At 49.9% G+C, this 15,239-nt stretch overlaps 1 protein-coding gene across 6 annotated transcripts in view; it reads left to right on the top strand.

The window, feature by feature from the left end:
• The window catches only part of Tmem44 (transmembrane protein 44), a 44,238-nt gene that overhangs the window by 8,214 nt on the left and 20,785 nt on the right, over positions 1–15,239 (top strand). For 3 of the 6 annotated variants that reach the window (XM_078043896.1, XM_078043895.1, XM_078043898.1), the window contains exons 1-8: positions 1,000–1,371; positions 4,063–4,189; positions 5,596–5,689; positions 6,635–6,801; positions 7,036–7,122; positions 9,776–9,946; positions 11,192–11,338; positions 13,484–13,588. In XM_078043896.1, the coding sequence (XP_077900022.1) occupies positions 1,217–1,371; positions 4,063–4,189; positions 5,596–5,689; positions 6,635–6,801; positions 7,036–7,122; positions 9,776–9,946; positions 11,192–11,338; positions 13,484–13,588 (1,053 nt within the window). In that variant the 5' untranslated portion in view covers positions 1,000–1,216. Of the gene's footprint in view, positions 1–998; positions 1,372–4,062; positions 4,190–5,595; positions 5,690–6,634; positions 6,802–7,035; positions 7,123–9,775; positions 9,947–11,191; positions 11,339–13,483; positions 13,589–15,239 lie in introns of those variants that run through there. The other 3 variants (XM_078043897.1, XM_078043894.1, XM_078043899.1) reach the window with 3 other exon arrangements.

The raw sequence follows: 15,239 nt of genomic DNA, 5'->3' as shown, positions 1-15,239 counted from the left end.
TAAATGGAGAGTACTTCTAGGTAGGTGTTAGGAAGCAGTAATGAAAATGTTCTAAAACTAGTTAGTGGTGTTGGTTGCCTGACTCTGGATATACTAAAATCCAATGAATAGTACACTTTTATTTTTTATTTTTTTTTATTTTTTTTTAAAGAGAGAGAGAATATTTTTTTTAATATTTATTTTTTAGTTCTCAGCGGACACAACATCTTTGTTTGTACGTGGTGCTGAGGATCAAACCCGGGCCACACGCATGCCAGGCGAGCACGCTACCGCTTGAGCCACATCCCCAGCCTGAATAGTACACTTTTAAAAAGTAAAGTTTATGGTATATGAACTATGGCGCATATAAAGCTGTCATTTTTAAAAATGAGATGATAGTCATGTCCTGCTTTAAGCAAACTTACTATAATCAATAAGGAAATTTAAAAATTATAGCAATGTGTTTTCAAGAAAAACAGCCTTTGTTTTTCGTGCAGCAGTGTGACTATGGGAAGGGGCAGATTCCAAAGAGACTCCGCTCCTAGGCTGTGGTCTGGATGATGTCCCTTGGGGCGGGCGACTGGAAGCGGGCAAAGGTGAAGTTGACAGCTGCGGAAAGAGCTGAGAGGAGGATGTAGGGGCGGTAAAATCCCGGTGCGTTTGCTCTTTCTTCCCGTTTCCCACCCACTCTTTGTATTGCACCCTTTTAACAACGGGGACCAAGGCCCGCTCACCTCGGGTTGCCAGCTCCCAAGCGCTTCTCCAGGACAAGGGTGTGTATTGTTTGGTTCAGAAAATGTGAATTAGTGAATGGACGAGGCGCGTTAAGACACCCTGCCGAAGCTCAGCCCGCCCTCAGCCCGCCTGCCGGTCCCGTCCAGCTGCGGGACTCCGGCTGGATGGTGGCGAAGAGTGCGGGGCTCGGGCACCACCGCTGAGTGGCGGGGGCGGGGACCACAGCCTTTGTGCGGAGGCTGCTCCGGCTCCCGCCGCTGGGGGGCGGCCTGCACCCTGCCGACCCCCGACAATAGCGCTAGGGTGGGGAGCCGTGCGGTCCCGGAAACTTTCCCCGGGTGTCGCCGTGGCCGCGCGCGCGCCCGGGAGCGCGGAGCGGGGCGCGCCCACCTCCGCCGCGGCGGCCGAGGGGAACCTGGAGAAGGGTGCGCGGGCGGCGCCCGGGCTGCCCGCAGCGGAGGAGGCTGGAGCTCCCGCCGGGCGGTGCGCGCCGAGCGGTGCCATGGGGGAGGCGCCCAGCCCCTCGCCCAGCCCCGCGCCCTCGCCTGTGCTCTGGGACTGGGACTACCTGGACCACTGCTTCGCCCGCCACCGCGTCTGCATCTCCTTTGGCCTGTGGATCTGCTCCTCCTCCTGCTGGATCGCCGCCCACGCGCTGTAATGGGGCTGGGACCCGCGCGAGGGGGTGGCGGTCTGTAGTGGGGGGATTGGCAGTTACCTTCCTGCTAGTCCCTCTTGGAAACCCACAGGAAGGAGTGATAAAGGGGGGCGGGCGGAGGAAGCAGCACAAATCCGGGATCAAATCTAACATTTCTCTACGAACTGAAGTCGGATACTTCTTTCCGGATTCCACGCACACGGAACCTGGGCTGTGAGCCAGCAGGAGGCTGGGTGGTGTAGTGAATGGGGCCCCGACTGGGTTCTATTGTCAACTCTTAAAACTGACTCACAGCGTGAGCTGATGGAGTTATAGACTTTGGGCCTCTTGTGAATGGCAATAATTCATCATAAGATGGATGGGAGGATGAAAGGAGGCAGTATAGGGAAAACACTTAGTAAGTGCTCATTAAACACCATTATCACTCCAGCTCTGCCACCAACCTTTGGGGGCCTTGGCAGGTCCTTTGATGTTTCTGGCCACAGTTTACCCAGAGCTCTCCTAGCTGCTGTGCAGTGGAGATGGCGATGATCAGACTCTGGCTACAGCTTTTGCCTTTGTCTGTGTAGCATCTTTAGTGTTTTGGCCAGTGGTCAGAGTAGCCTGGATTCTAAGGGTGAAGCCTCCAAATCTTTAGCCACTCTGCCCTGGGCAAAGAAATCCAGAGGCATGGTGCTGCCAAGTATTCCCTGGTAGGGGAGAATGGACCAGCAATCTCCAGGAGTGAATGGAACCAGCTCACCCTAGAACTGTTCTCAGGCACTTGATAATGCTCCCAGTGACTGGAACAAAATAAAAGACTGTGGGCTTAATGCTGTACCATTCACTCACCCTGTCCCTGCCACACCCCATGAGGTAGGCACTGTGACTGCACTTACAGAGGAGGAACATGAGTTTCTGAGAGAACAAAGCACCAGCTCCTATTACAAAGGGCAGACTTGTGAGGACTGAACTGTGGATCAGAGAATGGGAACTCAGGAGACCCTGCTTCATGATTACCTTTGCTCCTCGCAGTCACCCTCCAAGGTCAGCGCTGTTAGGCATTTTACCCACATGGAGGCCAAGGCTTGGAGAGGTTAAGGAACTGCCTTGAGAATGTCCAGCTGGCCAGTCTGAGAATAGGGCCTCTGCATTCTCACCCTGTCTGGAGCTGAACCTGTCTGTTCTCGGGACCCCGCCAACCCGAACCTCCAGCTGTCTTAGGGTAATGTGTGTGGCCATGTGGTGTGTGGCCTGGTCACGGATCTCTGGCGCCTGAAGCTGGAGAATGGCTGAGAGCAACAGGGTACAGAGCAAGGCCTTTCCACAGGAAGCCTGAAGGCCTGCCGTCAGCCTGCCTTGTCAGCATAGGCCTCACTTTGCTCCTCTCTCAAATGGGAGGGTTGAAGTAAATTGTTTCTCATTTGGCTCCAACTCTGAGAGTCCCTAATTTGAAAGTCCTAATTCCTTGGCCTTGAATTGGTTGCAGGATCCCAGAGCCCAGGTTAAGGGTGGATGTTACCACTATGAGCTTTGGGCTTGGGCTGGTGGGTCAGGAAATGTTTAGGAACCCAAGAGCCTTCCATCCCCATCTATCATTCCCAAGGACTGAGGCTCAGAACCTCACAGTAGGGAGTGAGTATCACCTTCTGGTTAAAGGAAGTAAACCCAGAGCTGTTGTCAAGCCTCGGTTTTCCCTAAAAATGTAACAAGGAGACATCTAGAACAAATCATGTCAGACACCCAGTCAGTAATGCTGCCAGAGAGACCACTGGGCCCTTCCATCCTGTCCTGCCCTTCTGGTTGTGTTCCTGGGCATGTGGGGGACTGGAAGAGAGCCTTAGGCAGAGAAGCTGGTAGCAGCTGAAGATCTAGGTGGAGGGAGGGCAGCCCAAAGTGCTGGGTAAAGAACATGCTCAGGTTGGACATAGGCCAGCCAAGACTAGCCACCCAATGGCAGGGATGGATTGGAATTTCATTTTGATTCCAAAGAATCTTTTTCTTTCTTTTTTTTTTTCTTGGCAATATTGAACCCAGGTATCTGCAAATGTTGGGTACATACTGAGTATTGAATCAGGTATTTGCATAGGTTTGGCACCTAGCTACCTCTACCTCCCCAGCCTGTTTTAAGTATTATTTTGAGACAGAACCTTGCTAAATTGCTGAGGCTGACCTCGAACTTGTGATCCTCCTGCCTCTGCCTCTTGAATTGCTGAGATTACAATTGTGCACCCCTGCACCTGGCCAAGTTATCTTTTTTAATTTATGCAGTTAGCTCTGCAGTTAGAGCAGTGCTTGGGTGACTTTTATAACCTTCTTGCTTCCCATTTAGAAAGTAAAACCCAAGAGCCAGCTTGTCAGGGTGGAGAAGTGGCTCATTACATGGATTTGACCTGGTTTGGAGGAGGAAAGTCACCCTCTTCATTAGAAGGAGGTGGTGTCTCCATGTGGGTGAGCTCTGGTACCAGGCCCTCGAGCATGTGAGGCAAGTACTCTGCCACGGAGCTGCTCCCCAGTCCTGGCCTGGGCTTCTTGACCAGAGGCTCAGTGTTCTTCTGATCTTTTCTTTCCCATCTGTAAACTCAGTCCATAAACGCCTGCTACATACCTAGGGGAGAAAGTGCTTCATAGAGACACAGAGTCACATTGCCCTTTTTAGACATCTACTGAGACTCACTGCTCCTGTGTTCTGTGTATACCCGTCACTCCAGGCTTCTTTACCTGAGATGTACAAAGAAACATGGGCAGGGTCAGTCCCCACTGTGCGCCGCCTGCTGCCTCCTGACCAGCCTGTGCGACACCATTGGGGCGATTCTGGCCAGACAGCTCACAATCCAGGTATGTTGGGCCCCACATGGAAGCAGCCACAGTGGCTTCTGTTTTCTTCCTTCCACTGCAAGGCAGTTCCCCCTCAGGGCCTGTATCCTTCTGTTCCTTCTAGCGCGGGTCAAATGCTCTTCTTCCTGATGTCCACATGGCTCATCACTGACTTCCTTCAAGTGTTTGCTCAAAGTCAACTTCAAAATAAGCCCCCAACCCCTGTGTAGAATCATAACCCACCTCTTCCTCCAGCAGTTCAGGGCCCCTCATCCTGTGCTATTTTTTTCCACAGCTTAAGCCCTCATTTACTACGTACTTACCCTTATTGCTCATTGTCCATTAGCCCCACCAGAAAATCAGCTTCACAAGGCAAGGAGTTCTTTACTGTCATACCCACCACTTCAGAAAGCTTATAGTAGGTGCTCAATAAATAGTTATTATGGTTGTTACGGTTTTTAAAGCTCTGAGCCCAGCCCCAGCTGACTCAAGGGCAGCTGAATCCTTTCCCAGGTGCTGATGTGGGCTGTGGAGCAAGTGAGAAGCCATCTCTAGTTTCCCAAAAGTCAGGCCCTCACACAAACCTCTGTAGAAACATCCTGTCTGCAAATATCTTCTAAGGAAGACTTGCAGGGTCCCCCTGCAGGGACCTCATGAGCCTTGTGCCCACCAAGGTGGAAGTAAAGGAGATGACCTAGTGGTCAGGACACAGGTTGCGAGACTTCTAGGCCCTGCTTTGAGCAGTATACTCTCAGAAGCAAAACCCCTTTTTTTATGGATGCTCATTCCCATAGTTTGAGGCCCCACTCAAGTCCGATGATAATAACTAATGTTTACTAGATACTTAACTATATCCTTCCATGTATTACCTATTTAATCCTCAGATTCTCCTCTGGCATGTGCTCATCTCCCTCTTCTATATAGGTGGAAACGGAGGCATCGAGACGTTAAATAATTTGTGAAAAGTCACCAGCCAATAAGTAATGTCAGGATTCCAACTCCACCACGTGGGCTCCTAATCTAAGTGTACTGTCATAGTCACTGGTGCCTCCGTAGGTCCTTTCCTCTCTCCAGGCACTGTTCTAAGCACTTTCCACCAATTATCTCAAGAAATCTTCTCAACAGGTTTTGGGGAGGCTCTGTTATGCCTGTTTCACAGGTGGGAAAACTGAGGTTCAGGGAGATTCAGTGGTTGGGCCATAGTTAGACAGCCATGGAAGCAAAGGGCTGGGTTCTTGTCCCATCTCCACCAGTGGGCATCTGTGTAACTTGGGGTCAGTTGTTGGAGCACGCCCCATGAGCTCAAACGTGAGTGGGAGGGATCACTGGACTGATTATATAGGGTCAGGGGATCTTGGGCTGATAGTCACCATAATTGCTGGGAAAAGATGCTCAAATACCAAGACTGAGTTTCCTTCTGCCCCCAGGTTTTCAGTGGTGCCTACCTAGCGACTATTGACTTAGCCAACTTCATGTTCATCCTCTTCCCAGTCTGTGGATCCAAATTCAAGTCTCATTCGGGTGAGCGTGTGGCCGTGTGCTCCTGTCTTCATTCAAACATTCATTCATCAGTTGGCTTGGTGCCTGCTGCTTATCACAACTTGAACTGGGCCCCAGGCAGGCACAAATGAATGAGGTCCTTGACATCTGCCAGATGAGACAGCCAGGGCCCTAAGCTAGTCACTAATCACTAGTGTCAGCTTGGAGGTGTGGCACACTGTGGACAACCAGAGGGAATGGATTGCGGGTATCAGGGAAGGAACTCAATACGGAACTGGGAGCCCAGGAAGGGGCAGTCAGGTGAACAGAACAGCCTGGGCCAGGGCTGGGAGCAGGGATGAACAGCACATAAGTCTGGGTGGCCAAGCAAAGCCCCCAGACTTCTGTAAATGGATACCAGAAAAAGTTTGGACCAGCCCTGGCAGAACAGGGCCTGGAAGTGACTGAGATGGACAAGGAGCCCTGAGTATGTGAGACTGAGTGTTCCTGAGAAGGGACAGCTGTGTGCTGGGGTCCTTGTTCAAAAGAGGGTTTGCTTGTCCCAGTGAGGGATATGCAGTGCCCCCAGCTGCTCCATGCTGCCCAGAGGAGAAGTGTTCTTAGATGCTCAGAGGAGTGTGTGTCTTAGATCTTGAGAAAACTGTCAAAGACTTTTCTTGTTGCTGTTTGCCCTGCTTATCAAGCACGAGCCTGGTATAGACTGTTCACTCATGGGTGCATTCATGAAACTTGGCCCAGTTCTGCTCTGTGCAGATTATGGAAATGGCCAGGGCATGGCGTCCATCCTTGAAGTGAAGGGCACCAATTGTTAGGGGAAGAGGGAAGGCATTTCAAAGAGGTGGCCTAACCCCAGGGACTTGAGATGGGAAGGATCCAGCTGCAGCACAACATGCCAGCTCTTCCCATGCAGCAAGCTGGCAAGTTCTAGGTTCCAGAAGACACTTGGGATGTTGGTGTCTCTTGCAGGCCGACACACCAGAAAGAGGAAGAGGAGGAAGCGGCTCAGAGCTGGCATATTTGCCCTGGCTCTGCCACTGAGCCTGGGCCCAGGCTGGGCTCTCTGGGCTGCTGTTCCAAAGGCTTCCGCTCTAGTCCGGGGGCCCCAGCGGAGGCTGCTGGGAAGCCTGCTGCAGGTGAGGCTGAGCCCCCTCAGTGAGCACACAGGGTAGAGTGGGGTTGCCTCCCTCCTTGGGGTCCCTGCTTGCTGAATGCCCTGGGTGCGTTGGGAGTGGGGCTGGGGGCCAGTAAGCCCTTGCCATTTTGGGAAGGAAACTTCTAAAAGCAGAAAAGTGCCCATCAGGTTCTTCTGCTTCTTGGGACACATGGATGATCCCATAGAGTGCTGAGAATGTCATCTATTCTTGCAGGAAAATACTGAAATCCTCGGCTACCTGCTGGGTGTCATTGCTGCCTTGGGCGCCTGGGCCTCTCGGATACCCCCACTCTCCAGAATCGTGAGACTGGGGTGGGGCTGGGGCTATAGGTCATGTGGCAGGTCCCAGGACACAGGGAGCATCCTGGAGGCTCCAGGTCATCCTGGAGCTGTGGTGTCACTGTGCATGTGACACACATGCACTTACATTTATCTGAAGAGCTACAACGAATGACAGAAGTGAGGGTGTGTATACAGGAAGTGGGCAGCTGAGCCAGGGCGTCCTGAGACTGTCTGGGGCTCTAATGGAAGGCCCACTGTGTTCTTTCCCATTTCTTTCTCTTTCTTCTTTTTTTAATGGTCCTGAAGATGAATCTAGGGCTTCATGCATGCTACGCAAGCTAGGCAGGCACTTTACCACTGAACCACATCCACAGCCCTTCTTATTTTATTTTGAGTACGAGTCTCACTAAGTTGCCCAGGCTGGCCTTGAACTTCAGTCCTCCTACTGCAGGCTCTCAAGTCACTGGGATTATAGATGTATGCTCTCACACCAGCCTGTTTCCTATTTCTTACAGGCAAGGAAAAGCAGACCAGGAAAAGCCACTGGGCTGGAACAAACAAGGGTCCCTCTCAAGTGCAAAGGGCCTAGAGGTCAGGTGCATTCAGCTCCTAGGGCTCTGTAGTCCCAGAGCATCTTATCAGCAGATGTTTTGCAAGTATCTGGGGTGAAGGAAGCCCTGCTGGCCAGTCCTGTTGGGGGTACAGATGTGAGGTGTCCTTGGAGAGCCCGTGGTCTCATCAGGGACAGAATGTGCAACAAGATATTTTAGTGCTCTAAGAAAGGTTGAAAAGAAAGTTTGGTATTTTGGAAGATGAGGGAGAAGACTCCTAAGCAGTTCTAGCATGCAAAGAGGAGACCATCCCCGCTGCCAGGCTGTGAGCAGTAGAGAGCTCTCATGGGGGCTCAGAGGGGAAAGTGGATATGAGGCAGCAGAGGTGAGGGAAGGACAGTTGGGCAGAGGAAGAGGTACAGGAACGTCACCATTCTCAGAGCCTGAGAAGGGCAAGTTCCAGAGCTGGCGTGACAACTGCTCTGCCAGGTGTTCTTGGCAGACTCTGTCACAGGTGTTCCTGTCTCAGGAACAGCGCCAATGCTAACTCCATGAAATGTAGGAGGCCCATCATGGGGCCTAAAAAGGATCACAAGTCCAGAAGCACCATGTTTTATTAATATATTCTTAGTTGTCAGAGGACTTTATTTATTTATATGTGGTGCCGAGAATCAAACTCAGAGCCTCAAACATGCTAGACAAGTGCTCTACCACTGAGCCACAACCCCAGCCCAAGCACCATGTTTTAATAAGAGAAGGGAGGATGGGGGTAGGGACTGGGGACTGGTGCTCATTTGCCTGAAGGTCTAATCCCTTGCTAAAGGCCAGAAACACCCCAGGGTATGACCTCACCAGCAAGTGTCCCAGCTTCAGACTTAAGAGGGGAAACAGGGAGCCTGGGGCTTAGTCCACTTAGTGGGTCTTTAGGGTGGCCTGGGGACTGGGGAGCGCCACTGCAGAAGACCTTTGACAGAGCCAGAACAGCACCCTGACTGCCTGTGGTGTTCCCTAGGGCCACAGTGGGGCCTTCAGGCTGGGGAACCCCAAGGCCTCCAGCTCCAGCTGCCCTGTTGCCTGTCTGAGGTGGGAAGGCCCATGGGAAAGGGGCTCAGCCTCTGGGGCAGGGGCCAGGCCCACCCCTGCTGGCCAGGTACTCTGTATCTGACTGTGCTGTCTTGATTCACCAGTCTCCAGTGGATTGTGGCTGGAAACAGGCCCTAGAGCAAAAGTAGATGAAATGCAGACACATTCATGAGGATTCTTTTTGAGAACCAAAATGGGAGGAAATTGGCCCAAACATGCTCTTCCCTACATTTTTTCCCATTCCTTAGCCAAGTCCCAATGCCTCTAAATATGGTCATCTAATAAAAATACTATATATTCATAAATAGAAGTAATTTAAAATATGTAATTTTATCCAATTAATAGTTTTGTGGACATGCATATATATTATCTAGATAGATAGATATAGATAGATATATGGTGGCTCGATACTTGTGAAGTCTACTAACATATAAATATTGCATGTTTCTTGTTTTTGAACCAATATGTTTCCATTACTTGTTCTGCAGAAATGTCCCCTTGGCTACTACCTCTCATTTTCCTGACCTTTTCTATTTGTCCTGGTTCAAAGTTGTGGGTCCCAGCAGGAGAAGGGTGGGTGTGGTGTTTTTTAACTCAGTCTCACCCCTACCCTAGCTGGCAGTCATGAAGGCCTGCAGTCCAGCCTCAGGAGCTGGGGCACTGAGATGGCAAGGACCTAGCACGGAGTTCTGTGAATGTGTAAAGAGTGAAGTCATACTCAGCAAAGGCACTCTGCCAGGGGATGGGTCTAGTGTGACAGGGCCCAGAAGAGAGGGTTACTTGCTCCCCCTCTGGTGGAAGGGCCCAGGGAAAGTTTCCTAGAGTTTAATTTAAGCCAGGTTTTGAGGGATGCGTAGGAGTTTGTGAGGCAAAGGAAGCAGCTTGAGCAAAAGCTGAAAGCCAAACAGAGGCAGCACGGCCCCTGGAGAGTGGCTGGGGTGGAGGGCTTGCCCCGGGCCACCTGCTGTGCCACCAAGGGTCCTGGGCCTCAGGATCTGGGGTTCCCCTGCCACTCCCCTCCTCTCTCTCTCTGCCCAGTGCCGGGGGAAGTCATTCTCCTACATCCACTTGTGGACACGGCTACTGTCCGCCCTGGCGGGCCTCCTCTACGCCTCAGCCATCGTGGCCCATGACCGGCAACCTGAGTACCTGCTTCTGGCTACACCCTGGTTCCTGACCTCCCTTGGCCGTGCTGCTCTGGACCTTGCTGTATCCACCCTAGGCCTCATGGGTGGGGGAGGGAGGAGCTGATTGCAGCCAGAGGAAGCCAGCCTGTGTCTCACCCCCATACTCCCTCCTTCCCTCTTGTCGGTAGAACTCTTGAGAGATGGGGTGGTTTGAAGCCTAGGACAGGCAGACACAAATACAATTATTTGTGGTTTGGTGCTTCCCCTTTTTAAAACAAGAATTTATCTTCTGGTTGGGGCTCTCTGAAACAGCAAAGAGGAGTGGCAGGCTCCTGGCCCTGAGGTCAGAAGCCTCAGGTGCCAGGCTCAGTTCAGCTCCCCAGGGGGCATTTCCTCCTGGATTGGTGCCACTCTCTCCACTCCCATGAGCCCTGATCCCAGCCTTTCTCCCAGCCCTGCAGGCCCTGCTCAGGGAGTTGCTCCCTTTCTGCTCTGCTCTCTGGAGCTAGAGCCTGTGGTGCAGGAGCAAGGATCAAAGCTGACAAATGCTGCATCTGTTGGTGACTGCAGAGCACCTTTCTGGTTCTCCCAGGTGTGCCTGATGTGCTGGTACCCAGGTGACCTTGTCATGAGCGCTTCAAGGGCAAGCTAAACTCGGGCAGTGGACTGCAGGTTTGCTGGGGACGTGGGCAGTGGGACTGGCCTGCATTGGTGACGGAGTGCGAATAACCCAGCAGGGTGGGCCCTGAGGTTGAAGGCTCTGGGGAGACTCTTCCCTTGCCTCTCCCAGCTTCTGTAGCCCCTTGGCTTGTGGCCTCATTATCTTGGGTTCTGCCTGTATCTTCATATAGCCTTCATTTCTTCATGCATCTCTGGTGTCCTCTCTTCTTATAAGGACTGTGGTCATTAGATGTTAAGACCCACCCCAATCCACTGTGGCCTCCTCTTAAATGATTTAATAAGCAAAGACCCTACTTGCAAATTAAGGTCATATTCTAAGCTCCAGATGGATATGAATTTTCAAGAGACACTTGCAACCCACTTTATGTTCTGTCACTGAGAGCCAGTCAGGAAAGATGTTTTTCAAAATGTTTTTGTTTAATGAGTATTTGCCAGGGTCAGGAGTGCAGAGAGAGACCTGACCCTGTTCTCAAATGAGCACTCGTCTGGGGACAGACAGGCAGGATAATTCTGGGAAAGGAAGGGACAGGAGCCCAGGGTGAGCAGGATGGAGCAGGGGCTGCTGGGGGGGTGCATGTGGTGTGAGGGGCAGTGCCGAGCGGCTGGAAGCTTTCCACTTCCTTGTCCCTTAACTTCCAAATCTCAGATCATCTTCCTTTCGTGTGTGATGAAGAGCAAGGTGAGGCAAGCCTTAGGATTCTCCACAGAAGCCAGAGAGAGCCCCGACACCCAGGCCCTTCTGACCTGTGCAGAGGAGGAGGGAGAGAACCAGGAGGCTGGGACCAAGGACAAGGTCTCTCCTGGGAAAACCACTGGCCCCACAGAAGTGTTTGCTAGCTGGAGAGGCAGAGAGCCTCGCAGAGGGCTTGGCTTGGGAACTCTGGAAGTCCTTCCACTGTTGGCCACCTGGTCACTTAAAAAGCTGCTCTTTCTGTCCAAAGCTAATGACCTTGAATGCAATGGGATCCTCCATCTTCCCAGTTTTAAATGTCTATCAAGTTTATTCAGTGATATACTTTTAACAATGTAGGTGTAATAGTCAAATATCCACTTCCACTACTTGATAACAGATGAACTCACATACTACGCCATATATAATATCCATGTATTAGTTTCAAAATTTGATTTCCATTTATATCTTATAAAAATATGTCTGCCCACTTTCACATGACTCTTTGACACCCATATCATCACCTCCACGTGACACAATGTTCCAGAGCCTTACCAAGTCATTTGGTCTGGACTTTGTGAGAATCTGTGTGCAGTGCTGATTCTAGAAATTTATCTTAAGCCACAATGACCCATGTGCTATTTGTGATCAGCACTGCTCTGTTACCACACTACACTTTAGTTGATATTACTAAAAAGCTGATCTTCAGAAGTTTCATTTACAATAATGTCCACCATTTATGACTTTGTTATACTATTAGTAACTTAATATGTCTGAGATGAATATGTTTGTTTCCTTCACGTGTGTTTGTTACTAGGGATTGAACTCAGGGACACTCTACCACTGAGCCACATCCTCAGCCTTGAACTGTGATCCTTCTGCCATTTTTTTTTTTTTTTTTTTTTTTTTGGTGGTGCTAAGGATTGAATCCAGGACCTCACACATGCTAGGCAGGAGCTCCACACATGCCCCAGACTTTTGCCCCCTTTTTTAACAATTCAATCATTTAACCTCTACAAGTAGCCAGAACTTATTCTAATTAAGGCAATTTGTCTTCATCAAAAGAACTTGATTCCAAAGAGTTGAGACAATAACCCATAATACAAGAAAACTTGTAAGGACTTAAATATAAGTCAGCTCCCTCTTTCACTAATTTTTTTTTTGGGGGGGGAATATTTTGCCTGTTACCTGAGCTACCTTAAGTTCCTTTTAGAGAGAATGGGAATGAGACTGTGAGCCAACATCCTTTGTGGCCAGGAAGAAGGAAGAGGGAGGTGGACAGTGGGTGTATTTGAACAGGTAAAAAGTAAAGCTGCTCCTTGGAGTATTTCAGGCTTACCATTGTGATCTGAGTTAATAGCTAGAAGATGATGGTGTATATGACAAAGGTAAAAGCCTTTTCTTTAGGCTTTATAAAACTCCTAAGGGGAAGTTACTTTCATTCTATTCCAGCATGGGGTATGAAATCATACCCTAAAAGGAAAGCCAAGGATGTAAAGTTCTGCATGTCTGAGTATTCTGAATAGAGAAGGAGAAACCTTTGGAATCTTGCAGCAATCCTTGGCAGCAGTGATTCTCGAAGTATGGTCCCTGGACCAGTCTCACCTGCTAACCTGTTAGGAATGAAAATTCTAGGGCTCTGGTGGAGTCCAGCAATCTGTATTTTAACAAGCTCATGCTAAAGATTGAGAACCCCTGCTTTACAAAAGCATTTTTTTAAATTTCCAATACTGGGGATTGAACCTGGGGATACTCTATCATTGAGCTGTGTTCCAGCCCTTTTAACATTTTATGTTGATATCATATTTTTCTAGGTCATTGATGCTGACCTGGAACTTGTGATCCTCCTGCCTCAGCTTCCCAAGTAGCTGGGATCATAGGCACGCACCACTGTGCCCAGTTACAAATGCTTTATTTAACACCACTGCAGTGAGTCCCAAATTCTGCAGCCCATTAGAACCACCTGGGAAGCTTCCCAGCCCCGGGTTCCATCCCATGCCAATTAAATCAGTATGTCCTTGGGTGGCAACTAAGCACCAGTGTGTTGCTTTTTAAGATCCCTAACTGATTTCATTGCACTGCAAAATTTAGGAACCACTGGTCCATGGGTGACCTCAGTAGAGAGCACATCTTACAGGAAGCCAAAAGTGAAATTGTACCTTAAAAACAAACAAAATGCCCTAGGCGTCTTTTAAATAAAATGGGACCCCGTTTCTAGAAAATGCCTTCTGACTTTAAAATTTCTTTCTCCCTGTCTCCACTTCAAAGACTTCAGATTGGGTGCCACTCACCACCCTGTCACACTGCAAGTCACTGAAATCGATGGCAGCGATCAGTCACTACATGGAGCTGACCATCGAGCCTATACAGCAGGTGAGTGGCCAGCCTGGGCCATGGCTAAGTGTCCATAAGGGTGGGAATTAGTCCTAGAAGGCTTCCTGGAGGAGGTGATACTTTAGCCGATAGGAACCATGTGATAAAGGATCTCTCCAAGGCTGCAGGTGGGACAGCTGGAGGGGAGCAGAGTGGAGGAAAAAGGCTTTTTCCTCTACCCTCTTAGGTATAATGGCTGAGGATTATGAATCAAATCAACAAAAGACAGAAATGAGTAAGAGAGAGCACACTTTAATTACTTGTATGCGGAAGTTCACAAAAAAAAAACTATGGCAGGAAAAGGGGTTTGGGGCTTCTGGCGTTGGGGAGCAAGTTAGGAAAGACAAGGGAGGAAGTGTATGGTGATTAAGGGTTGTCTTGTTAATGCAACAAGTCTCTAGTGGTGAGAGTTGTCTCTGGAAGTGGCTCTTGTCCCAGGGAACAAATGTAAGTTTCCTTTGTAAAAATAAATTTCCTTTACAAGGAACATTTATATCCATGGGTTCTACATCCTTGATCAATTCACTGTGGATCAAAGATATTTGAAAAAAAATGTATTTCCATACTGAAAATGTAGTCTTTTTTAGTTGTCATTGTCTCCTAGAGAACATACTATAGTAACCATTTCCATGGCATTTACATTAAATTAGATATTAGGCGTATCTAAGAGGTGATGTAGAGCATATGGAGGAGGTGCACCGGTTATATGCAAATACCACGCCATTTAGCCAAAGGAGTTGAGCATCTGAGGGGTCCTGAACCACTTCCCCATCGACACCAAGGGACAACTCTTTACTTGTAGGCAGTTAGGTGCATATCTTCTCCACTTGTGCTGGTTTTCATTTGTGTTTAACTCAAAGTAATCCATATGCCAACAAGGCATATTTGAGGTGCCCTACTCTATTATCCTCCCAGAATAAGGGAGATAAAAAGGTACAGATCCCCACCCAGGGAGGCTAACGATCACCCTGAGGGTGGTGGGAGCCTCACCTGGGAGGCTTCAGTGCTGGACTCAGGTCAGTTGTGCATTTCAGAGCCTCACTGGGCCTTGTTGGGTGAGCAGGAGAGAGTACCTCAGCCTCCTAGAAGCAGGGCCATCAGCCAGGGCAGTGTTAAGTCCTGGGAAGAGGTGGTTTGACTTGCACCAAGGCTGCAGCAGGAGAAGCAGAGGTGGAATCAAGAGCTAGGAAGCAGAGTGTGTAAGGGGCCAAGGATATGGGGTCAAGGAGAAGGAGGGCTCTGGGTGACTCTCAGGGTCCTGGCCACACTCCAGGTCCTCAGGTGGAAGAGGGTTGAGGAAGAGGGGAGAAGTTCACCCCATCGTCCTACTATTCCAATCAGACTGTTCTTTTCAAGGTCACTAGTGACCTTCCTGTTGCTAAATCCAGTCATTTCTCTTGTGATTTCTGTGGTCCCCGTGTTCCTGGCTTTCCCACCATGCTCATAAGCTAATCCTTCCCCATGGCTTCTGCTGGCTCCTCCCATCACGCTTGGCTTTAGAGTGGGGGGCCCCCTTCTGTGGGTGTGCTCTTGAGGACCACAGTCCTAGCTCTTGCTGGCTTCCCGGGTTTGCATCTATGTCCTTTTCTTCTCCACTCAGTTCCAGTCCCAGCTGCCCAGATGCCTGTTTGGTGGCACCACACAGCATCTC

The sequence above is a fragment of the Ictidomys tridecemlineatus genome, chromosome 3, assembly GCF_052094955.1.
Source record: "Ictidomys tridecemlineatus isolate mIctTri1 chromosome 3, mIctTri1.hap1, whole genome shotgun sequence".
In the NCBI taxonomy this organism is placed as follows: domain Eukaryota; kingdom Metazoa; phylum Chordata; class Mammalia; order Rodentia; family Sciuridae; genus Ictidomys; species Ictidomys tridecemlineatus.
This window is presented reverse-complemented; position numbering and strand designations above follow the sequence as displayed.